Source organism: Rhodnius prolixus, unplaced genomic scaffold, assembly GCF_049639745.1.
Source record: "Rhodnius prolixus isolate KJV_2025 unplaced genomic scaffold, Rpr scaffold_1, whole genome shotgun sequence".
Classification (NCBI taxonomy): domain Eukaryota; kingdom Metazoa; phylum Arthropoda; class Insecta; order Hemiptera; family Reduviidae; genus Rhodnius; species Rhodnius prolixus.
The window spans coordinates 52,750,085-52,775,232 of record NW_027411581.1 but is presented as its reverse complement, the minus strand read 5'-3'; the positions used below and the strand labels follow the sequence as shown (position 1 = coordinate 52,775,232).

The following is a 25,148-nucleotide window of genomic DNA, read 5'->3' as shown; positions in this document are numbered from 1 at the left end:
GAGGTTAGTGTGAGTGACATTTCTAAATGTTTATTAAATGCAAATTTAAAGTTCAAAAGCTTAAATGCAAATTTAAAATTCAAAAGCAAACAATTAAAAAAAAGAAGAAACAATTAATTGGAAAAAGAAACATGATTTTGATCAGCCTGGATGTAATTTAACATATCAAAAGCTCAGAACGATGTACGAAACATGTATCCAATAGCAACCACTTTCATAAATAAACTTAGTAAGTATTGTTTTTATAAGCACTTCACTCTTTCAAAACCAATAAATAGTGAGGTTTTTAATGTAGTTTTCGCCGTGAAGAATGTCGGACGAAAAAAAATTACTTGCCGATGGGAAATATGACAGTGAATCATTCTCCGCTGAGAAAGATTCAACTCCTGAAAGAATACTCCGAAGACCTAGAAGCAGAATTGCTGATAGCAGTCCTAAACCAAAAACTAGCGCCTGGGTATGTGTTTCGTTACTTATTGATTCTAAGTAAGAAGTAAAAAAGTCGAGTAATATTTGAAAAAGTTAGTGAATATCTTTTTTAGAGGCAACGTTTTATTTCATAGAACCGGTTTCTAAATTCGCCTGTACTTCCTAATAAACTTGAAGTTATTGGGGCATTTCATTAATGGCCAGAGAACGTAAACTTAATTTTGCCGCTTTACACTTATCAGTTGTGTGAACTTGTGAACATCACACGACTTCCTCTAATTACAATTCCCAATGTTCTTACTTATACATTTACTTCAAACTCTGAATTCTAAAACATATTTAACGTGAATTCACGGAGGATATGGCTATTAAAAAGCAGAGAGTGGCTATAGCGAGGCCGTGTATATTATTAATACAGACTTATTTCTTATCCCTCGCTCAAATCTGTTATCTCTCACTCAAGACTGATATTTTCCGTAATTTACCGGCGGCACAAACGATAAAACTTGGTAAATCGCGGGCAAAAACAATGTGCAAAAAATCGTTAAAAAAACTCTGTGTTGTCCATATCAACTTGGACATTTATATTTTCCTGTTTAGCCTTGCCCTTCACTCCAACATAACATCCTTAAAAATAATTTAAAATAAATAAATAAATGCATAAAATAAAAGATTTTCTTCTCTATAATGAAATATATTAAAAGAAGAAAAAGTCTACCACCTTCAAAAATAATTCTTAAACGACGCTATCAAAGGCGTATTTAGAATTTATTTTTTTTCGGGAGGGGAGTTTGGTTTAAGAATTGAATCAATTTCTCTGCTTCATAGTTTATATTGGCCTAAATTACAAGAGAAAGGTTATTTGCCAATAGCCAGAGAAACTTTTCAATAAGATTTTATTAGTACTCTACATTCCGGGCACCGTTGGTACCCTTGATCAGCAGATTAGGGAAAACGATTACGGAGTTTAAATATGTTAGGGTTATGTGATATATCAAATAAACAAATAAATTCTGTTACGTTTTCCCTGATGAAGGGCACCAATGTATTGAAAACGTTCAGCAATATATGTATTCCAACAAAGTCTTCCTCTGGCCATTGCTTAAAACTATTTATTATTAGGGTATAATGCAATGAACTTTGTTTAATGACATTGCTTCTGAGGAAATAATTTAGGCAACTTGATTTCTCTAAGCTACAAAATAATAATTAATAGTTACAATTAGTAATTACTGTTCAACTTTTTGAGTTTCTCAGAAGGTTATATGGCAAAAAAAGAAAAGAGCGGTAGTGTACGGCACTAATTTGACGTCTGATATCATGATAAGCCAAAGTAAATGGCTTTCCAGACAAAGCTAATTGTAGTACATTTGCTGCTGTGATTATAAGAGATGATAAACAAGTCATGAGTTTGATTTTCTCAGTCATTCTGGCAGCTATAGGTATAGGTAGTTACTTTAAAGATGTCCGATCATTCAGGGCAAAACCTTAATGAGACGATCGTATACCTGGTCGGGAAATCCTACCCATATTATCCTTAGAGGACCTCAGTCGTTCACGGCAAAGGAAATGTCTCAGGGCTGCCAACAAAGCGTTTGAAAAGAACAAATAGTCCTAGCAACTGGTGGGTGAAAAGTTCGGGCAAGAGGCGAAAAAGATCGTTAGCCAAAGTAACTAGGTAATATTCAAACTAAATATTAAGTTTAAATTTCCTATCACTTTTCATTTTTGAACTTATCTAATTCTTAGATTCTAAGCGTACACAGAACATTTTCTTAAGAAACACTTGTTCGGGAAAGTGAACATTAAGTAAAGAGGTAAAGAGGTTGAAGATGCTTCTTCACTTTAGTAGTAAAAAAAAGTGTACTTGCAGATGTATGTACATAACTAGGCTTGTTGGCTAGTATTATGAATAAACAAAACACAAGTAATTAATTTAAAAATATTTATTTAACAGTGTTTAAATATTCATAATTTAGAAAATAAATGTAAACTATTTAAATAGTAAAAAAGTAAAGTAATCGCCTATTTTTTCAGGCGGGGCTTAACGTCCAACTACCAATTAGGTGTCGTGGACGGAGGCGACTAGCAAACATACTTAACAGCAAATTCCTTTTATTAACCATTAAATAAAATCCAAGGCCTAAGACTGGGAATCGAACCCAGTACCACAATACATATTAGCTTCGCAGGTCTCGCCTCTAACCGCTCGGCTACCGTGGCGCCTAACTATTTAAATAATTTAAAATGTAAAATTGATTATTCTTCTTCTTATATTTTTCAGAATGAAAATGAAATGCACGATGTATCGGTTAAATTGGGCGAGGAAGTGGTCACCGCAGAAGAAACCACGTTCATTAGCGATAATTCCCCAGTGCATTCTTCGCCTGGACGTTCTGATAAGGAGTTGCTTAAAAGTTGTAAAGCTGCCGCCTGGAAGTTTCAAGGTCCCACGCCGTCTTCACCTTTACCCGTGAGTTTCATGATAATTTGATCTCCGAGTGAATCACAATTTAAATGCCAACTATTTTTAAATTATCTAGAATGGTTAAACTTTAGTTTTATTGAAAAGTAGTTGTGCTATAAAATAATGCTGTAAAACACGAGTCTCTATACCCAAATAATAATCTGAGTTCAATTTGTTAATACTCTGTAACCCTGAATTTTACAAAAAAAATAAAGAAATAAATAAGTAAAATAAACATAATGCCCCATACTAAAATTTGTAATAAACCCATTATACGCACTAAAGTTACAAGGCAGTCGCCAGTTATACAAAGAAGACTGTCTCGCAAAATTTACTTGCTTAAAAATTTCAGCTTAAACCTGCTCATTATTTATAGAGCCAGGCTTACATAACCAGGTCCAATCTTGTTTAATCTATACAATTTTTATTTTTCCATAGAGAATAGATTCACCAGCTGATAAGAAAAAGGATGTTGGAAGCAGCAAGCAGAGTGAAATATCTTCCTTGCGAAGCACTACTCCTCAATCGGATAATCGTTCCTACAGAGAAAGGATAAGAGAGCGAGTGCAAGCTGCCAAGGTGTTGTTTTTAGCCAGTTCTTTGCTTTAAAACTCTCATAAGCTCATTTTTTAATCCGTCATTACTTTGTAGGAAAGAGCTATGGTCACAAGCCAATTAAAATCAAGAGTGCAGTCAAGAGTCAAATCACCAACTCAATCAAAATCTGAAGAGGTATATTTTTTATTTTCATCACGATAAGAAAAAGCTACCGGGCGTTATGCTGGCGAACCAGGATAAAAAACATTTAATACAACTAAGGTGGGGATCGTGAAGAATGGAATTCTTAAGTTCTGAGAATACCTCTGAGGTACCTCGTAAAGAATTACTTGGAAGAAAATCGTAACTGATGACTCGAAGAAATGACTACTTGACTGTGGGAAGTCAAGATGTTTCTGGAAGGTCCATTATGATCTCTCCCACGTCCTTTCTCGAGGTAGATGAATGACCTTCCGAGATTCACTATCATAGTCCCAAGGGCTTTGCCTCCATTGGAGGATTCAATTTGTAGAAAGTGAAGGAAGTCTTTTTTAGTTGCTTGTATTTTTGTCGCATCTGATTTTTAAGCTTAGGGCAGGCACACGAACCCGAGAACGAAACCATCTGTTGTCTCTTTCATGAGCTTTTTGGACTTAGTGCGTCAACCAAACCGAGCGTTTTATTCCTAGAAAAGGAATACTTCATAATTATTAGCGGAGTAAAAATTAATGAACAGTCAAAGTGTGATTTGCAAATTTTTGTCGTTGAGATCTTCTGTTCATGTACCATTCATTCACAGAATTGTAGAAAAAAATAACTTATTCTGTTTCCAGAAGCCTTCCATGAACAGTTAAAGAATAATTAAATAAAATGTATTTAGATTATTAAAAGAATTAATTATGATTTGCAGCTTGACAAGGAAGATGAAGAAGTTGAGGAGGCTATGAAAAAGCACAAAATGATTCGAGCAAAGTGGAAACTAGCCTCAGCATCCATGCAGGTATAATAAAAATTTTTGACTTGTTTAAATAATGGCATATCGGAACCTAATTTAAAATGTTTAACCTTGGTCTATTTTTAGGTTTCAAATATTCAGACTGGTTATAATTTTTTTAGTCGAAGTTGGGAGGAGACGGTATCAGCTGAGAAAAAAATTGTTGAATTGGAAGGTTCTCCCCCCAAAGGTGTCTTAATTATTTTGTTTACATATTATTTGAATATTACCACGTTTAATACCTTAATTACATTCAAAGTTGGGTATTTTAACAAAAACATTCGGGTTTACTGCACTTACTAATCTTTGTTTGAATATCTTCTAAAAAGAGAAAAGTAGCATGATTATTTCATCCAGACATTGTTTTTACCAAAAACTCGATTGTTACAAAGATAGTTTCTTATGCGTAGCTAGGGCCTGGCAGAAAATAGCCTTTTAGGTTTGTTAGGAAGAAAGAGAAACGACGTTGCGCTTATTTTTTGAGTGCAGGAATTGGAATGAGTTCTGCTATTCGGAGAAGAAAAATCCATGTGCTCTCAAACTTTGCCGAGAAGCTCCTTACTATACTCATAAACTAATTCAATAGGCAGGACTGGAAGAGGTTCTGATGGGTGCCATAGTAGACCCTCGTGGTCGTGATTGCTTGTGCATTCTTGCCAACTCTCTTATAATCTAATTTAAAATAATATACGTTTTGTAAATGAACTAACTTTTAAGGTGAGGAAGTTGAAGAAGAGAAAATGATGATCTCCGATGTGCTCGGATCGAAGGAAGAAGACTGGCTACCACTATTTACTTATGAGCCTCCTACAATAACAAATTGGGTTGAACTGAAACAAAAACAAGTTGGAATGTTTTTTTGCCCCTCATCTTCACCTGGTAAATTTCTTTTTGGTTTTTTTATCCATTTCTGCAAATTTTGTTCAAAAAATCTTATAAATGCCTAATAATTATAAAATAACAAATGTATAGTACCAATAGAAGAGAAGCTAGAACCTGATACAGTTCCTAGATTCATGGAAGATGAAGGACTTTATGTGGGCAAAAGGACGAAGGTGTCATGGAAACGGCAAAATAAGCTTGAACAGAGGATTATGGCCATGGGATCAGAAAGGTATCTTCTTTTCAATTTAAAACAACTGAATCACTTACGATCAGAGAAGAAGGGGGTCGACTATGTCCATTCTGCACGATTACATCCGGGCATTGATAGCTCTATGCCTGTTCAAAGGGTTGTAAACGATGAATTCTATTTTAGGATCTTTATGCAAGAAGTATTATTAGTAAATCTCAAAAGTTATGCATGGACTGGACTACCCGCAGGTTCATTAAAATCCATAAGAAGTGGTCTGGCTGTAAACTAACAAAATTTATTTAGAACTTTGTGACAATCGTATTAACGTAATCTTATTTCTACCTGAATTAAAGCAGAAATAATTTCCAAACCAGAATTTTGAATTTATGTTTTCTATTTTTATTGTCTATACTGCATTAAATTTTTTTATGTAATAGGTTTTGGTTTGGTGAAGATGGTGACATTAAAGGCAGTCAAGATCCTTTAGAATATTCACAAATAAGATTAGATCTTGAATATCCGCTGAATCAATCATTGGTGGAATTCAAACCGGTAAGTTGTGTTACTTGGCGAGTCTATGTTTTTATCTGCCCATAAAATTGAACTTTAAATTAGTATAATATGGTTTTTGTACAGTGTATTTAAATCTGTTTGCCGGATCTTAACGCAGGTAAAAAGTACTATTTAACTTTCCAGTAGTCGAGTTTACCCGTGAGATCAACAGGTGCAGAGTATTTGAGATCTTGGTTTTCAGAAAAGCCAGATTCAGCCTGATTCGTTGATAAAATATTCCATTACTTTTTTATTTATTTTATTTACATCATGCTGGTGTCACTAGATAATTAGTGACATATAACGGAACGCTTCATGTAATATCTGTAAATACTTTTGTTCGTGAGCTTTGAAAAAACAAAGAAAGTAAAACAAATTCGGGCTTTACATTTCTTGTAAAGTGTGTGTAATATCAGCACTTTCATCTTTCTTCCATTGACGGATAGTGTCCTGTCTCAGCTTTCATCAAACTTATATTAATTCCTATTTATTTCTGGGAGAGTTGGAGATCTTGAATTTGACATCCACCATCCAGAAAAATAACAAAAAACATGGGAAAGACTTTAGATAAGTGGAGAGTACACTGGATAGGAGTCACTCGCAAATTCCTGGATTTGAGCCTAGCTGGCTGCCCTTAAATTAAAGCCCAAAGAGCTTCTGCAGTTCACAGGAGAAAGAAATTCTATACCACAACATGTTTTTATTCAAAGTATCTATTCTACTATAGAAATCACTTATTTTTACATACGTTTAAAACAAAATCAAATGGAAAAAAACATAGAGTAACTTCTAATTTTTTTCCTTACAAAATATCTAAATCTTCCTTCACAATCTGTGAAGCTCTTTAATAACTTTATTACACTGCCTGTAGCATCCAGACGGAAACAGAGTCAATTCATATTCTGCGGCACAAAGATAAAACCGCAGGAAACACTCGTCTTTTGTATCTGACATAGCCGAACGTCTATTACAAAGTTAAGGAAGGAATCTAATTAATTACTAGTAAGGAAATAATGACTTAATCAGAGAAGATATTGAGTAGACCAATGTTCGATAAAATGTAAATTTCTTTCTTAGTCGCGAAATTACACAAGGGTAGACAACCATACTAGGGCAAGTGGTTTAAATAAAGCAGTACTTGAAATTTAGTGAAGCTTCTTGAACTAGCGAGTTACTATGTAAGAAAAAGTTAGATAAAAGACATTATGACGTAAAGGAAAATCTACTAGAAAAGTGTACTTCTCTTAAAACTTGTTTCGAAGAAAAAAACTGATCCGGTTAATTTTAGAAGTTTTGGAATACTGCAATAGGCCTTGGGATTTTGTATTTGCGCTCTGAATAGATCCTTTTAATTATTATAATTCAAATAAAAGCGAGATTAATGATCCAGTGTACAAAATAGTCATATTAAACTTATCCAGGTGCGAAACTTTTTTACAGACTTGTAAGACGCTTCAAATTGCCTATAAAGAATGCAAACGATTAATATACAATACTATTCTCATACCTAAGTGCAGAGCTGTGGGGTTCAGCCAAACTACAAACCTGCGCATTTCAATCAAAACTAGACTAAAGACTAAAATCAGTAAATTTACTAATGCATTCCTTGTTTTGGGGGCGGGCACAAACAAATTTCAGGCAACACTTACGGGAAAAGAAACTGTAGGGCCGAAGATAGAAGGTGATAGTGTTTGCACTTTGGAAATTGACTGTGGCGAACTGGTATTCAAACATCACCCATTGTTCAGCAAGGAACACTGTCTGGGAGAACGACTATGTCACCTGTGCGACGGCTTAATAAAGATTAGAACTCCCGGGGATAGACTCAGTGGTAGACTGGAAGCGCTCACCAACTCTAGAAAACATTCCATGTACATGGCACGCAGTTCTGGTGAGCGATTGCATACAGCCGCTGCCGCCAAGTTAGTCACTCTTCTATCTTTTATTACTAATTTCATTCTTAATTATTTTTTCCTTCCCATAGTAAGGGAAACTTTGCATTCTTGCTGATTATCGATTTTGTGTTGGCACTGGAAATAAGTTTCAAGTTGTTTCACTGCACGATTTAAATTTTTGTTGCAGTATTTAGATTATGAAGTATGATTTTTATATCATTATTTTCTTTTTTATTTATTTTTATTTTTTTGAACTTCTAATTAAGAAAACTATTACTAGTTTATCATTCATCTTTCTAGGATAATTCGATTAAGGGCCCTACTAGTAGAAGAATGGGTAAAGCTTTCTTCTAAAGTGATATTTCAGATTTTTTTTTTTGCATCGGCTTACACTATTCAGTTTAATTTGTGGTTTTACAAATTCTACTGTATTGTATGTAAAAAAATTAAATCTCAGCCATTCCCCACCCCCAATCTTTTAAAATTTTCATTTTAATTATTTTAACGAATGTTTAATTACTTGACTTGGTGATTTTTGTTTATATAAAAAAGTAATTAACCTTAGGTTCAAAGAGTTTAATATATATTTTATAATTTACATTAATCCTGGTGAAATAAGAATCGCTATAGTCAGTGTTTTAAGCGTTTAATTTATTTTCAACATCACTTGCCTCTATTCGGCGGAACATCAAATAGCAACTGAAACATTTTAAGTAATCATTCTTATATTTTTTTAACGTGAACAAAAATTAATAATCTATTAATTTGTTGACATTTTATTATTACACTTATTACTAACATGTACTTCTTGGGGATCACGATATAGGCGACAAATATGTTCTCTCAATCCATATATAAGAAGTCTGGTGAGAAACACATTCATGAGTTTGCTTACCTTTACAATCTTAGTTACCTGAGGCAATATTTTACGGAATTTTAGCGGAATATTGTATTCTCATAATAGTGTTTCCACTTTACAGTTGAGATTACGCACTTTAGAGGGAGGGAACTGTCATTGCAGTAAAATTCATTAGAGAATTTTGTACAGTACAGTAGAAAATTGAGAAAAATTGATTGGAGATACAATTATAATTGTAATAAAAGGGTTTAATAAATGTTTTAGCTTTTGGAAGACAAACACTATGTCAATTCGTGTCGCACAGTATTCCAGGAAAGGAATTAGCACCTTGAAATTAAGGCAAGGTCGAGAACCTCCTGCATTATGGGAAGCAGTAGATTAATCCTCAGTAAGGAAAGTGCATGCTCTTTCTCTCACTACCATAAGTAGGTTGTTGCAAGCTATTGGAATGGGACCAGCAATTGTAGTCGCCCCTATGAGATATCATAAGGTAGAAGGAACTGAAGGTTGGAATGTGTCAACTCCATAAAAATCCAAATGATTTTCTCTTTATTAAGTAAATTGGCATGTGCGATGAAAATTAGGTTATGTCTAGCCAGTCGACTTACCCTGGGTCTTAAAGGTTTACGAAAAATATGCTCTGAGTGGTGGAACTTTATTGAAGAAGTGTGTTCCGAACGAGTTCTGATGGGCGTGCTATCACTACTGAATTTATTCTTTAGAATTGAATTCTTTGGCCTAAGTTGTTCTGGCTAAAAAGTAGTTTTAACAAAGTTCTTCTGCTGCACGATAACGCAAAACCACACTCACAAATGCTGGAAGTGGAATTTGAACTTCTCCACCCTGCTTATTTCCCCGACTTCGCTCCTTCGGACCATGGCCCCTTTATTTCGGGCTCAAAATTATACTACTGAAAAGGTGGTGAAAGCAGGTTGTATTGAATTCTTGAACTAAAGAAACTTTGTGGTACTAAAAAAGGAATTCAATTATTGTTACCAAGATGAGTTTAACGGTTAAACAGGTTAATAACAATTACTTTGCCGAAAACGCTAAGATTTTTGTCACACCACAATAATACCAGATATACAAATATAATTAGATAAGATATATTCTTTTGAGTGTTTACACCAGATTTGTTACGTTAAAAATGTGAAGTGAAGGCGTTTTTTAAATGCTAAAAAAAAAATTAGTCTTTAAAAGAAAGTATTATCCTTTAGTCTCTATATCCCTCCGTTGAGAATTGCGAATCAATTTAATTGATTAAAAATACCTGACATTCAATTTCATCTTGCTTTCTTTGGCGAATATGATGAACAACCATAAGCGACAGACCCAACAATAAGTAGGTTACAGACCCGCCTATTAACAGCCAGTAAACCCACGAACTTTCGCCAGACATCAAATCCTTGTCTTGTCCATGTTGTTTGGTGCTGGATTGCAACAATGGTGGTGATATGCTTGGTGCTTCAGCTTCTAAATAAGATTTGCCAGCACGACTTTTGATTTCATCCTGCCATCTGGAGGCTGCCTCTTCCGTCACCATTCCATTCTGTTTTGCCGAATCGAGTTTGAATAAGGCAAACTCAACTCCTCTTTTCTTGACTAGCTGCGTCCAAGCATCGGCCATATGGTCTTTTATCTAGAACAAAATTAAAATTGTTAATGACAGTTCAATTTGACCATACTTAAAATACCAATTTTCCGAGTAAAAGTGGGCTGGCCACTTCTTCAGGGTTCTTGGCTTCCCCGCGGACATCTCTAACTATAAAGATATTTGCAGTGCAAAGGTAATTGACGAGAGCCATACTTTCAGTCTAGCTTAATAACGAATATCGAGTAATTTCAGTTCATCATAATAAAAAAACAACTCTCTGATACACATTTTAAGCGACTTAGAGAGCCAAAATATGTATTTTTGGACACAATGGATTTGACTATGATCACTGATACTTATTAATTCTTTAATAACCAAAATCTGTTTTCTTATTTTATTATCACATCTGATTTTGGTGAACACCAGATTCTACCTTGATTTATGGAAGTTCTCGGAACTAATCGAAGTAATGTGGTAAAATACCAGCTATTTTAAGACTTCTCAAATTTAACCTTAATCATTTAAATAAGAATTTTAGGAAATTCGTTGAAGGTACTTTCAAAAACATCTTTAAAAAAATAAAATAATAATAATTTTTTAAAATGCACTTCGGGGTTTCTTTCGACTGGGAATACTTCCACTTCACTATTTCTTTTTCAATATTGATATATAAGTGTAGGAAAATACATTACACAACATGCTTAATGTAAGCTTACTGTTTAGCCTTATTACACTATATGTTAACTCTACCCACCTCCTCTCTCAAAAGTGTCTTTAATAAATGAATAATGAGTACCCAAGTTTAATGAAGATGATCGTAGCCGTTTTTGAGAAAATCTCAATGAAGGAAAACAAATTTGTAAAATAGCACTTCGGTTGTGGGATTTTAGTATTTTCGATAAGTTACCGTCATTCTCTAATATAAAACACTCACTCGACTCTTTTTTTTAATGGTTATTGTGATCCTGAAAAATTGTTTTGGTTTTTTTTATTTACACACAATTACAGAAGAGTTTAGAGGCGAAAATTTAAACTTGTACCTCGTCCATTGTTAATTATTAACATCATTTTTTGAGCTAGAAAAAAAAAAATCTATCTTAGTCGTTAGTTCGTTACAAATAGGAGGCCGAGTTTAATAAAACAATTCAGTTTAGTTCCATTTGTCTGTCATCTTTCTCTTTGGTAGTTTATCAACTCTAAACCGGTTCTATCCCTTATCACAGGGGCCTTAAAAGAAACGAACTTCTAGATAATTATGACACAGACAAAAAATCAAAGAAACAGGGGAAAAATTAATAAGAATAAAGAGCAGGATTATCTTAGCCCTGTGTCTTTCTTTACGCGTTATATTCTTGATTTGATTAAAGAAAGGCATCTGGGAGATTTCATTTAATGCCTTAACTCTTTAATCTTTATTTCTTTTTGAACGAAAAGTCATTCTAAAAATCTTTATTTTTACATACTAGAGATCTTATCTCTAGATTAGATTTTTTTTAGATTTTGAAAAGACGGGGCGGGACCCTATCCCCACGGCACTGCAGCCACACGAGGCTTATTGTGCCTTCCCCTTAAACCTAGTAGGTGAAACCTCCCCTCCTAAGAAGGTCGAGAGCTTTCCCTACTAGTTCCTTCTGCGCTGTTGTCTCTTTTGGCCTCAAGGTTCCAAAGATGTCATAGCGCAGTCTCTCAATTGCAACGCAATCGAACAACAGGTGAGAGGCCGTTTCCTCCTCTTCCTGGCACAATCTGCACAAAGGTTCCGAGCTAATAAGCCCTATCTTGTGCAGGTGCTTTCTGAACCTTCCGTGCCCCGTGAGTAGGCCTGTAATCAGAGTAATCTGATTCCTGCCTAAACCTAGAGTCACTTTAGTTCTTTGTTTGCACAACAAGGGCATAACCCTCTTGCTGTGTTTGACCCCTGGAAGCATCACCCAGTACTTTTCGTGTTCTCTCCAGATCCAGTCTCTGAGAGCCTCACGAACTGCACCCCTAGTGATCCCCAGGACTGGTTCCGGACCAGTGAAGGGAGTATTAGCTCCATTCCTGGCCAACTGATCAGCTATTTCGTTCCCCTTGATCCCCACATGGCCCGGCACCCATTCCAATCTTATCTCTAAATTTAAAAAGAATATTTTTTTAGCAACTGATTTAATGTTGCAGGAGTTATAAGATCGATCGCCATTAAACTAAAGTGGAATTTTTGGGAAAAGTGCCATGAAAGTTATGAATATCAGTATGCAATGAGTGTACATATTTAAACAAAATCGTTGGAGCCGTTTCTGAACAATTTTCAAGAAAATGAAGAAAGGAAAAAACAGTATAATTGGGCTTCCTATTGAGAGATTTTAATAGCTAATTTTCACTAAGGTCTCATTCACAGCCCTATATATGAGTAAAATTAAAATTTTGAATGCAAAGGCCTGAGGAATCACAAATATTGAACTTTCGGCAACTTTTCATTGTTGAGCTAGATTGTTCACTTATGTAAATACAAGTACATAAATGGATACGATTTTCTAAATCTCAGATTAATGGCTTAGCGGACTTCTAAAAGTAATTTTCGATGAAAAAAAAATATTTCAAACAGTTAAAGCGATAGCTATACTTCCTCTTACAAGAAATAAGAGAAATAAAAATTCAGTACCTGCATTTTGTAGATTACTTGCTCCACACCATCTAGCGTTTGTGACAATGCTTGACAAAAGTGATATCTCTCGAGACTGTTTTCAAAATCTTGTTCTAAATTATATTGCAGTTTAAGGCATATTTCTTTATTCAAAACGTACGCACTAATGTCTTTCACCAGAGATAATGCTAAAACTATTGTTATCGTTCGATAACACTCCATAAATATCCATCTAATATTAATCTAAAAATAATGTGTCCTCAATGTTCTACTAAATACGTCCATTAAAAATATTGCGAACGTTACCATGTAAACAACATGTGATGATAACTAAAAAATAATCCAGTTACCTTACTCACCTGTTAGATTACACTCTACTAGAGTTTTTGAACGTTTTTCATTGTAAAATAAATTCAGCTTGCAGCAAGTTTGAAATTAAACTAGATGTGTAAGTGATAAGATCAAAAAAATAAATGCTATCTATCTACTAGTCGGTAGATACTTCAGTGTTGAAGACAGAATTCAATTTCATTTAGAAATGTAATCTGGCCAATGATATCCTCTTTGCCAGTAATGCTTTTTTATTTTCTCTTACAGTCAAATTTTGTAAATAAAATTTAAAACAATCTGTTTGGAATTTGGAAAACTTAGAATTGAGATTTGGGATAAATATTCATTTTTGTCGAGTCTAAAATGAAGAGCACAAAACTTCTAGAATCGTTAGTGCAGTGCTGGCGTTCTCAATCACAGATTCATTATTGACGTAGCCATGCATTAGGGGCAGATCTTCCTTCGTTCTGCCATGAAGGTTGCGAAAGTGCTTCTCTAACAGAGAGTATTTTATCATATGGGCCATTGCTCAACGTTACTTTTCTATATAATTGAAATGTTGAGGGAGTTTTAAGTTATGAGTATTAGTCGCCGATCAATTTTTTTTTACCGTCTTCATCGTTCCAAAAATGATGGATGTTTAAGTGAAATCCTTTGGATCACTATAAAAAAAAATAAAGGAAATTCTTATTCTAGAGTTTTACTTATGTGTGAGGGACAGCTTTTGAAGAGCAGAATGACGTCGAGTATATATGTTTATTGTGTGTGTGTGGGTGTGAAAAATAGTTTGATGGATATCTGTATCATGCACCTTTATGCTTTTACTGCTTGAAGGTACAAGTGGACTTATCAATTACGTTTACCGGCTGCGTAATGGAAGCTCTTAAAACAATCAACAAGAAGGCCAAAAAAGCGATTTGACTTAAGGCACCATAATAAGCCGAGCGGTTAAAGGGCGAGGCTCGCAAGCTATGATGTGGTTCAATTCCCGGTCTAAGCCTTAGATTTTATTTAATGGTTAATTACATAAATTTATAGTAAAGTATGTTCGTTAGTCCGCGATACCCAATTTTGTAGTTGTACGTAAAGCTCACCTGAAAAAATAGGCTTTATTTTACCTAACTCTTTTACAACGAAAGTTTAAATTTTGGAGATAACTGAATAAACCTAGGAAAACCTAGTTTGGATCCAGGAACTGTTAAAGGAGGTCGCCGGAGGTTAAAAAAAAAACATCTCGAGATAGACGCCGAAAGTGCCATCTCTTTGAAAGTTTTCTAACATTTGCAGTTATAGTGTTATCAGATTGATAACCGTTAAATTTATTGATGTTAACTTACAATTTGGAAAGTGTATAACGCATTTAGAAAGAAAATTATGGTTATAAAAATAACATTTTATTTTTAATTTAAAGATGTAAAAAATAGTAATAATTAAAATTGCAGGTACAGAGCTGATATAAAAGAAATACGAGCTAAGTGGCTTGCTGAGAAGAAGAAAGAAAGGGAACTTTTGATGGCGGTGCTTGAGACCTGGCGAGATCTGAAACAGTTAAGAATTAAGCAAGGTTACTGCAACACAACCCATAGACTACAGATAGTGACCAGAGAACCTGCAGAAAGTGAAGAAGAATGGAACAAAGAACTGAAGAGGTAAGTGCAACAAGAATTAGTTGCTGGTGTTTCTATCTATAATATCTTAAAATGCTGATAAAAGAAGAGGATGCTGCAAATAGCGTTCGACCTACAATCCTCGCCATTTATATATTTCTGTGCAATTACTAATGTAAATATGTTTATATTAGTATTAAGTGAAGTTACTCACTTATTGATCCTTCAAAAAAAAAATTTTTTTTTTGTTTCTGGATGGATTTTTACAGCTACGGTGGAAAACTGAGTAAATACATTTCCTTATCAGTGGTTGATTTTATGTATTCCACGCTCCAAACCAGTGGCCATTATCAGAGAATTCTTTCACACCGATCTTTCATTAATACATTAAAAATTACCCATATCGTTGGGTCCCTTTCATTAACTGTAAGACATGAAATCATCCGCTACAAATGTTTACTTTTTTATTAACTGCATTGCTAAAGAAAACATTTTTGCATGGAATTTATTTGCAACTATTATTGAATTAATCACAATAACAACTACTGATGAGGTTTGGCAGTTGTCAAACTATATTAGAATTTATTATTACTAGGCAGTAAAAAGTTTTGTAGTGAATCACATAAGATTTTTTTTATAGTTTGTGAGCTTTGTATACAACTTAGATTTATTTTTTAATTTATTGGCAGTTATCTAGAAGAGATGGAGGAGGAAGCTGAAGAAGAATATAAAGTTAAACTGGAAGAATACAAAGTTAAACTGAAAGATTGGAAGAAATTAAGGGTACTTATTGAAATAGAATTTTTTCTTATCTATTGGGTTGATGTTATACTTCATGCTATCCATTTCAGGATTTTTTGCAAATCAGTAAGTGTGGAAAGTCAAGTAGATATGAAATTATACGTTTTTCGGACGTGAAGAAAGGGTTTGTAAAGCCGGGAATGTTTGCGTCAAAGGATGAGAAACAAATACACATGACAACATGTTCCTCGAGGCAATAATAGTTTCTTTCCCATACGTTGAAATGACGTACCACTGTGGCTAGTCACTCTCCATCTCCAATTCGTGTGGGATTTACCGTGACATTCTATGATTTAGGATCTTCGAAGGAGCAAAACTTTTGCCACAACTTAGTATGATTAAGATAGTATTAGCTAAATTTTCATATATATCTATCTACTCAATAGCTTTTTTTTTAGGAAGAGCGGACGGAAGATATAGAAACTGATGACGATGGCGAAGATAGTAAAGAACCAGAGAAACCACACAAAATGAAATCATCGAAATTAAGAGAAAAAGCTATGGAAGAGTTGGGAGCTAGCCTCAGACCACCTGGAGAACCAATCATTGAAATAAAACTGTTTGAGGATGGCGAGATTACAGAGACAACTAATAATATACTGTAGGTATTTTTTAGATTTATAGCTTTGCATTCAACTTTGTTTTAGTCTTTTTCTCTTAGACCTACTTCCACAAGCCCGAACCTATGTACCTCCCCAAAGCGTTAGACAGTTCACGCTCGTTCAGCATACTACCAGTGTGTATCGCGTCCTTAATCTAGAATAATTCATATGGAAATAAATGATAAAAAATTGCACTTGTTTATATTGATAAATATTGTTTGTATAATACTATTGTATATATTATTATAATATCGATTTAAACCAGCATTCGGGTTTAAACTAGTATTGAAAGACTGGCCTTCAAGTGTTTCATTTAACTAGGTTTAATATTATTTATTATATTTACTAGTTGCTTATAGTTTTGTTTTCTTGTTTTTTCGCGAAATAATTTTCGTAGTATGTGTTATTTACACTATTTTTATTACTAAAATAGTGAACTCCTTCCATATGCCTCATGACAACTGAGGATTAAATAAATATATAAAAACATTAGACTTTCCGCAGGGTATGAAAACGTTAACTGAATTGTTTGAAATTGCGCGTTTTCACTAACTGGGCGCAGAAATTGTTTAGATGAAAAACAACCCCTTATTTGAAATATTTTTTCTGAAAAAAGTATTTTCAGGGACAGATGTAACCGAAAAACATCTAAAATTTCGGTGGTGTTACTTTTTTTTCTGGGTATTATTAACTGGGTATTAACTAGGTATTATTTTATTTATTGTATTTACATTAAAACAAAAAAAAAAATAAACCAGTCTTACATTTAAACAAAATTGTAATTATTGTACGTATCGCTATAAAGTCGTGTAAATGATGACTTAACATTTTTTCCAGAGAACAAGAAAGGCGTGCAGCTGTATTAAAATGTCAAACATGGTTAGCCTTACGCCATAATGGTCGCGAGGTGGATAGAATCAAAGGCTGTGCTCTGTCGCAAGGATTCATCACACACTTCCATCATAGGTTTTCTTTAAGATTATCCAACTGGCCAAGAACATTGTCTATCCAACTTGTGGAAACTGGATGTCCACAACTTTTTGGTAAAAAACCATTAGCAGAAATTTTCATCCCAATGCCTGCTAGGTAGGTACATCCAAATCTACTCTTTATATTTTTATTTATTCTAAAATTTACGAAGATATTTCCAATTATATGCTGTCCAAACCATCTATAGGATCACCTACTATACATCACCTATAATGTATTTGTGAGATAGTGGGTTGAACTTTAGTTTGCCTCACACAACAGTAATTTTTTCTATAGCCTAGGCAAATTCTTGGCTTCGCAAATTTCTCTACAGATCGCGGACAGTACTAATAATTCCAGCGCTGTCTCTTTCTGAATAGTGTCGGCATATGAAGTTTTAAACATTATAATCACTAAGTGAAAATTCCATTGATTTAAATCCAAAAATAATCAAATGATAGGTGTGTCTCTAATAAGGAATCTTAAAAATACCAATAAAGGGAAATAAATAATACTCAAGCTTCTACCACAGATCGTTCTCTTCAATCATGTATATTCGGATTCGAATTTAAACGCAGTTTCATTGCCAAGTTATTGATTTTTCAAAGGCATAATGAGTAATTACTTTTGAAATTATAATTAATTAAGAATGGCATTACTATTTTTTTACTGATAGCTTGCAGCAGATTTTAGATTGTAGACCTAAGTTTTGAAAAATCGTATGCAATGCCAACAGGAAATAAAGATCCGATTTTATGAACTCTCCCGGCTGTTTTTAGATGATTTCTCTAATACATAAATGCTGAGATGTCACTGCTGGTGAGCATTTGCTTTAGAGTTATGAATTAGCGAAATATGAGCTCCGTCAATCGTCATTTACTCTTACATTGAGGAACATGCGCAAAGCTAAGTAGCTTTGGCTTTTTGATGTGACAACCGACTAAACTTATTGACTGCTGAGGAAATGTAGTCGGCCTACTTCGTGCACTTCCTCTCTGACATGCACATTTGATTTATGAACTAATACTAAAGGGAAGTGTAAAAAGTCTTCGAGCAGTAAAAGTAAATAGTTAGAGTGATAAGATAGGTAAGGAAAGGTGCAAGATGTGGAAAATTATAAAAAAAAGTTGTTATTCTAATAGTTGAAAGTTGTTTTATGATTTTTTTATATATATTTTTTTTAATTAGAGTGAATACAGAATGCGCTCAATGGTATGACTATGAGTTTAGCTGTGGACACAGCACTGGAAGTTTGAAACATGCTGGAGTGGGTACCGGCTTGAAAGAAAAAGGCTCTACTGAGCCGAACTATACCACTGGTACCCTTAGTGTCAGAAGTGGATGGGCGTACCCTTTGCCAACTTTAGTGCATCCAACCAGGTAAATTAGATTAAAAAAGTACTCTTGAGTTATCAAGATAATTTTCTTTTAATTATGGAAAAACTGATGATACATTATGTTTAGACCAATTAAAGAGACTAAACCCACAAGAACAGATATTCAAAAGTTGAAAGAATGGGCGGAACAAGTCCAATTAGATCCAAATGATCCCAGCAATGCTGATCTTATTGAATACATCAAGGTACCTATCACAGACATAATACTTTTTTTTAGGGCCTAGTACTAAACAGTAACAGCTATGTGTGTTACTCAAAAACGAAAAATTGCAAAAGTTCAAATTTGAGATTTCCCAAAAATTCTAGCAGAGGAAGCTAATTAGATTCATCACTTATTAGGATATTCTGAAAAAAGCTTCATCGCTTATTAGATTTTTTAGGATTTACGTAACTTTGTATATTTATTATACACACAGAGATTTACATATATAAATTGATTTTAATCATTTTTCTTGGAAATTCTTTTGGGGCAATTTTTGGGAAGGGATGGGGTGGACTTCCTCGTAAGATGTCATTCCAGCATAATGTACGGTTTTATGAATCATATAAATTGTACGAAAGTTAATTATAATTAAATTTTATTTAAATATTCTGCGTTTGAAGAAAATTTATGAGTTAACCTTGAGTATTGTAGTAAGAGAAAGGAATGGAATTCATACCGGATTTTTTTGTTTGTTTCTTTTTAGAACACCGAAGAAAGGGAATTGACAAAATGTAAAACAGGAATCAAAGAAGCATCTTTAGAATTCTGCACCGAAGAGGATATTCTGAAAAATCCACGGCTAAAATTACTAATGTTACGTGATTCTGGACAGCCAGAATTCAGAAATATGAGAAATGTACCACTAAATGAAAGAGAAATTCCTAAAGATATTTTTAAAGTAAGCAGAAAATTCGATTGTAATAAAAACACTACAATCTCTAGGAGAAAATAATTATCTGCCGAATCTGACCAACATTCAAAGCTTACGTTACATCTTTTGATCAAAGTGTTAGCAATCGCAGTTATTTTACCATAAACATTTGAACTAAGACGTACCAAAATATGTCTCTCTTTTTTTGTTAAAGATGTATGAAAGACGTACAAGTGGTAAAGATAAAAAGAAGGTAAAAGGACAGTGTTTTGATAGAGAAAGGACTTGGGGCCGCCAGTATCTCGATGAAATCAGAGAGGAGGTTATCAAGAATTCTAGGCAAACACAAAACAGATCTTTCCGTGACATTGTTCACGAAGAACCTGTACCAGATCTGGGGTAAACTATTTTACGGCCTAATTATTTTAGGCTAAGTACCTATCAGTGTAATGTGTCTCAACATTTACATAATATTGATGAGAATTAAATTTAAATAAAATTCCAAAATCGATTACCTGGAGTACCACTTTCTCAATATTTAATCTATTTTTTTTAAAGATGGTTCCAGCGGGTTTCTTCACATTTTATGTTCACACTACATAGATATTTTTCATTTATGTTCACACTATTTCATTCATTTTTATTTATTAGAGAGTTAATTTTAGTCGGATTTTGGGGAAGCTGTATCGTCAAATTCCTTCAACAGTGTTGTTATACAATATTATATAAGTTTTAATGAAAATTTTATTTAAAAGTGAGAAACTTGTATAGTGTTTCACCGGTTTTTTATTTATTTATTGATTTTATTAATTGAGATGCCTGTATTATTTCAGGACTTTAGGATTGACTATTATGAGGTGGATTCAGCCTAAACGACCTCTGAGACCGAGAAGGAAACCTAGGAAAAAGTTGCCTATTAAAAACTTAGTTGGACAAGATTTGGAAGTAATTATTTGCTGCGATTTAGGAAGTGATTGTTTTTATTTAAGTAAAATAGTGATAATTTTATACCATTAAAGGCAAAAGATTTATCTACTTCTTCACAATAGTTGCGACCGTGTCACATCATTGGATAGGATTCTCACTGGTGAAATTTTTTCTGGATGGATTTTTTCTGGAAAAAAAAATTATGTATATAATGTGCATTCTGGTGCTAGGTGGTACTCACAGCACTCTCATGTGACGAAACACTCCATGTCCCCTTGAGAAATTCTAGGAGGGAAACACTGCATGGATTTTTTTACTTTTTAAAAATTGTTTTCGAAAATGCCTCCTTCAATTTTCTTTATAACTTCGAATATTCATTATACTCTTGTTTATCTATAACTTTTATTTAAATTTTATTTTTATTTTGCTAGTAAAATTTGTTTAGTACCATACTGAGGAGAGTTTGGGGATACATTAAAAGTGTCATTTCGTTGTAAAGTGCAGTTTTTAATTTGGATAACGTTCGTAAAAATAAAATGTTTTGGAGTTTAAAACAATGTATTAAAACCTCGAGAATTGTTGCAAAAAAAAAAAGGTTAATGTGTTTATGGTTTTTTTAAAATTATTATTATTATTACGGTCTTAAAATTTTATGTAAAGAAAGAAACTTTCACATTCCAAAAACAAAATTATTATTATTATTTTACAGATAATAGTTAACATTGGAAGAGCTTTCGAAGTACCTGTGAGAAAAGAAGCATGTGTCAATAGTGAAGAAATGCCTTTTGAACTGGTAGCAGTTCGGCCATTTATCGAAATTACATTCCAAGGAGAACGCCGAAGAACCACAACGGCTGATGGTGCCAATCCAACCTGGAACCAATATTTACATATTCCTGTCAAGTTAGTGTTCGTTTTAAATAATTGATTTAATTTATGGAAAAATAAAAAGTGGTAGAATAAATTTATTAAAAACATTTTATATTTGCAGCTGTTGTGAAATTAACTTTGATTCTTTTTACATCCAAATGTCTGTAACGCTGATCACTTTTTCCAAGGCCTTTGTACGAGTGTTCGGATGTTGTAATTTCAATGCATTCTATTCTAGAACTTTGTGCCTTGTCTGTGAAAGAAATGCTCTTGTACTAAAAACTTTTTTCTCCCGAATTCATCTCAAATTAACACTGTGTATTTAAATGTAAATCTTGTCTAGATTAGATTACTTTTGGGATGGATCTTTTTGCTAGGATCTAATTTGCAAGTAAATAGTCATTTTTTTGTAGAGTGTCCGCTCTACAGGAGCTAGCGTCTCATACTTCAAACCAGGATGATAGGGCAGTAGAAAGGATATAAAATAAATCGCCTGCCATAATTTGCCCTGGCTATAGTCTATAAAAAAAAAGAATGCTAGATTAAGGCCGATTAATCACTAGGAGGTGGGTCATTTGGTTAATGGAAAAAGAAAGTCTCATTTTATTTGGGACTGACTGTAGAGTTGTTTTCAGAGCCTTAAAAAAAAGCATTGAGTCAGGTTATGTTACCTGACATTGAATCAGGCACGGATTGTCAGCTTGGACCGGGTCTGGAGCGAGGCCAGTGGCTGGTGATTCCTTGAGGAGGTATGCTAAGCGGAAACCTCTGGTGGGATGGAGTTTTATTTTGTATTTTGGCCCTAAGTAATATTTCTCCGATTCAAAAGCAACAATAAGATCTCTGGTGGCATAATATCCTCTGGAGCTTCTTCGCCCCCAGGTCAATCAGAAATCGCCCATTGATGAAGAAGAGGAACCAATAACCGTTTAAACTTTCTCCCAAATCAACTTTCTCTGGCTAAAAACTTGATTCCAAAAAAAAAAAAAAAAAAAAAAGCCCTTGATTCTGCTTCTGGCACCAGCCTATACAAAGACATTAAAAGTTTTGGCAAGAAGAGATCAGCTACATCGCGCTAAATCAATAGTAGCTTAAATTAATTCTTAATTAGTATGAACGGTTCCAGAACACCATCTGGACTGCATGCTGTGAGAGATTCTCTTCATATCCATCTGTACGATGAAACTTTGGTTGATTTGGTAGAAGATGAGCGACTTAGGGAAACTAACATTCACCAACGACTTGAAAGACATTGGCTTGGGAGTCTACGCATCCCATTTGTCGCACTATTCACCAGTACGAGGGTAAATACTTTGTAATATCGATTTTATGTTAGCGGTGCATGGTAATTCAAATAAAGTGAAAATCTTGCGTGAAACACTTATTACTTTCTTTTACTACATTCTCAATAATATAATGTCATCTACGATTTATGCTGGATATAAGTTGTCTTCAAAATAGCGTCCATAATTGTAGGACTTTTTGAAGAAAGTATGTGATTACCCCAGAAACCCTTCTTAAAGTTAGTGTCCTAAAATCACACTTTAGTCAGTCATGTTTTCTTTATGCTCTGAAATTTATCAACATATTTTTTCACTAAAATTACACAGGTTCTAATGTAGTAAAAATTAAGCCACGTGAAACCGTAGAGTCTAAATGGTCAAAATACTTCCGGGGCGTAAAAGAAATAAAAAATTGTAGTACCATTGAATTTATGAAGGAAATAGCTCAATTTAAAATTATTCTTGATAAAACATACTTGTACTTTTCCAGATCGAAGGCACATTCCAGCTGTATTCCCCGCCGATACTTCTTGGCTACACTAGAGAATCTAAAGAGTTCAGAGACGCTACATTCTTGACAGTGTTCATTATTGTCCACCCTCCTCTGCATCCGCCAACTCCTTTACAGGTACTTTCATTTTTACTCATCAATTTTGCGAAATTTTAATATTACAATTCATTAATTTGCCATTATTATTGTACTATTCAAGGAGAAACTGAAAACTAGCGAAGAAACAGTTCTAGAACAACATCTAGAACAATGGTTGTTTGAATCCACCAAAGAATTTCCAAATCGTCATGTACCTTCATTGGTGCTGGATAGTTCCGGAAAGTCAGTCTGTATTACTAGATATTTTAGGCCAATACCTCCTCCAGGCAAGTATTTATTTTTCTGTATGACTAGAAGAGTTAACAACATATTTTAAAACCAAAAAATGGTGAAAGCCATTGTTCTTTATAAGGGATCTTGTCTAAATCTTACTCGAGAGGATCTATATAATTCCACCTTATGTAATTTAATTTCTTTTTCTCAATCTACTGGTAAGAATGTATTCCGATCTTTTCAAACTTTCGATATCGAATTTTCACGAGAGGTGAACGTTTTGACAACTCAAGAACGAAAAGTACGTAGGTATTTTGAGTATGTGTGGATTGTAGGTAATTCTATGGAGCTGCTGCTAGAACATTTGCTATGAATATACCTCAACAGAAAGAACCACTCTACTGGATGGTTTTTCGCTAGTTAGAACTGATCTTCTTAGATTTGCTTTAAACTTGGTCTTCGTAATCTTACTCGGGGGTTCTCAGCCCTTAGGAAAAAGAATTTGAAAGTGTATGCTACGTAGTCAGACCACCAGGGGTGATAGGTTCAATAAATCAAGCCCATTTTATTGTTATCTATGACTTGTTCCACTTAAACTGATTGTAACGTGCTTTATATGAACGGTTCATAGAAATTTTTACATTTTATTCAAATGATTCAATCAGAAAGAATAAATAAATAAATAAATAAAAATTATTTCCACTAATCTGTTGGACAGAAATTTCTGTTGGTGAGAAAACCACTCCAGAAATGGCAGCTAGATTTGTAAGCATGATTCCTGTAATCCAAAGTCATATGCTGTATCCAGGACAGTTGGACATTTGGCTAACTGCTAATGTAAGTTTCATTGTCTTGACCTGTATGTTAGTTAATTTATTTTTATTATTATTATTTGCGATTTTTCACAGTAATTATTATTATTTTTTTCTCCTAGCAAATTCTGGAAGTATCAGTTTGTGAAAGTGGTTGCCATGCAGCTTTGTTAGCTTGTTATCTCAGCGCTTTAGGACTAAGATCATCCGTCGCTTTGGGCACTGGAACTCCAGGTGGACCAGGTGCTTATGTCTTAACCACTGAAACTTCAGGCTCTGTTACCTTGTGGGACCCAACTACTGGCCGAAAGTTCTCCCCAACAGATTCATTTTCACCATTGACAAGATTGCACTGTATTGTAGATGAATCAAATGTGAGTAAATATCAGAAGTAATTATTATACAACTGCCTGTGTTTGGCTGAATGATAGTCAAATGTTGCGCTTATCGGTGGAAGATACAATGACATATCCCCAATTAGTGCTTTCTTTTACTTTGATGTATTGCTTTCTTTTGCGAGACTTCCCAGATGTAAACTTGTGATGGATTTCTGAATAGAACTCTTTCCTTTCTACAAATAGAGCATAAGCACAAAAATCCTAAAATTTACTTCAGAAAAAAATAGAATAAACCTTAAAATTGAAAATAGAGAAACTCATATAAAGCATCTTTGATTTTATCCTCCGTAGCAAGCAAGTTCAACTACAAATTAGATGTCGTAGACAGGAGGGCAGAAGCTCATAATTTACTATTAATATTTTGTTCGTAAATATCTACTCTCGGGAGTACGGCGATAACTACGGCGCTTCCACCTTCTAGTCCGCACTCATAACCACTATACCACA

General features: G+C 34.0%; 2 protein-coding genes across 9 annotated transcripts in view; one reads left to right on the top strand and one right to left on the bottom strand.

The window, feature by feature from the left end:
* Positions 1 to 4: 4 nt before the first annotated feature.
* The window catches only part of Cc2d2a (Coiled-coil and C2 domain containing 2A), a 31,089-nt gene continuing 5,945 nt past the window's right edge, over positions 5 to 25,148 (top strand). For 3 of the 8 annotated variants that reach the window (XM_074119028.1, XM_074119053.1, XM_074119077.1), the window contains exons 1-26: positions 21 to 229; positions 296 to 457; positions 2,714 to 2,902; positions 3,335 to 3,475; positions 3,548 to 3,628; positions 4,344 to 4,433; positions 4,515 to 4,617; positions 5,145 to 5,306; positions 5,400 to 5,541; positions 5,940 to 6,054; positions 7,693 to 7,976; positions 14,801 to 15,007; positions 15,655 to 15,748; positions 16,165 to 16,367; positions 17,206 to 17,454; positions 18,526 to 18,717; positions 18,802 to 18,919; positions 19,421 to 19,615; positions 19,803 to 19,987; positions 20,422 to 20,533; positions 21,225 to 21,418; positions 22,512 to 22,689; positions 23,159 to 23,296; positions 23,379 to 23,544; positions 24,210 to 24,328; positions 24,426 to 24,677. In XM_074119028.1, coding sequence (XP_073975129.1) covers positions 311 to 457; positions 2,714 to 2,902; positions 3,335 to 3,475; positions 3,548 to 3,628; positions 4,344 to 4,433; positions 4,515 to 4,617; positions 5,145 to 5,306; positions 5,400 to 5,541; positions 5,940 to 6,054; positions 7,693 to 7,976; positions 14,801 to 15,007; positions 15,655 to 15,748; positions 16,165 to 16,367; positions 17,206 to 17,454; positions 18,526 to 18,717; positions 18,802 to 18,919; positions 19,421 to 19,615; positions 19,803 to 19,987; positions 20,422 to 20,533; positions 21,225 to 21,418; positions 22,512 to 22,689; positions 23,159 to 23,296; positions 23,379 to 23,544; positions 24,210 to 24,328; positions 24,426 to 24,677 — 4,056 coding nt within the window. In that variant the 5' untranslated portion in view covers positions 21 to 229; positions 296 to 310. The other 5 variants (XM_074119045.1, XM_074119061.1, XM_074119037.1 and 2 more) reach the window with 5 other exon arrangements.
* LOC141449787 (uncharacterized) lies at positions 8,580 to 13,343 on the bottom strand. Its single transcript, XM_074119567.1, has 3 exons — positions 13,047 to 13,343; positions 10,079 to 10,447; positions 8,580 to 8,648 (listed from the first exon to the last, which is right to left on the bottom strand). The coding sequence occupies exons 1-3, from the start codon at positions 13,248 to 13,250 to the stop codon at positions 8,613 to 8,615; spliced, it is 609 nt and encodes a 202-aa protein (XP_073975668.1). The 5' UTR covers positions 13,251 to 13,343; the 3' UTR covers positions 8,580 to 8,612.

What these genes read in the sequence shown, in the direction of transcription:
- LOC141449787 (XM_074119567.1), bottom strand. Translation starts at nt 13,250, where the DNA reads ATGGAGTGTTATCGAACGATAACAATAGTTTTAGCATTATCTCTGGTG. An exon ending in AAGTAATCTACAAAATGCAG is followed by an intron (nt 10,448 to 13,046) that starts GTACTGAATTTT and finishes ATTTTGTTCTAG; the next exon opens with ATAAAAGACCATATGGCCGA. An exon ending in AAGATGAAATTGAATGTCAG is followed by an intron (nt 8,649 to 10,078) that starts GTATTTTTAATC and finishes AAAATGTTTCAG; the next exon opens with TTGCTATTTGATGTTCCGCC.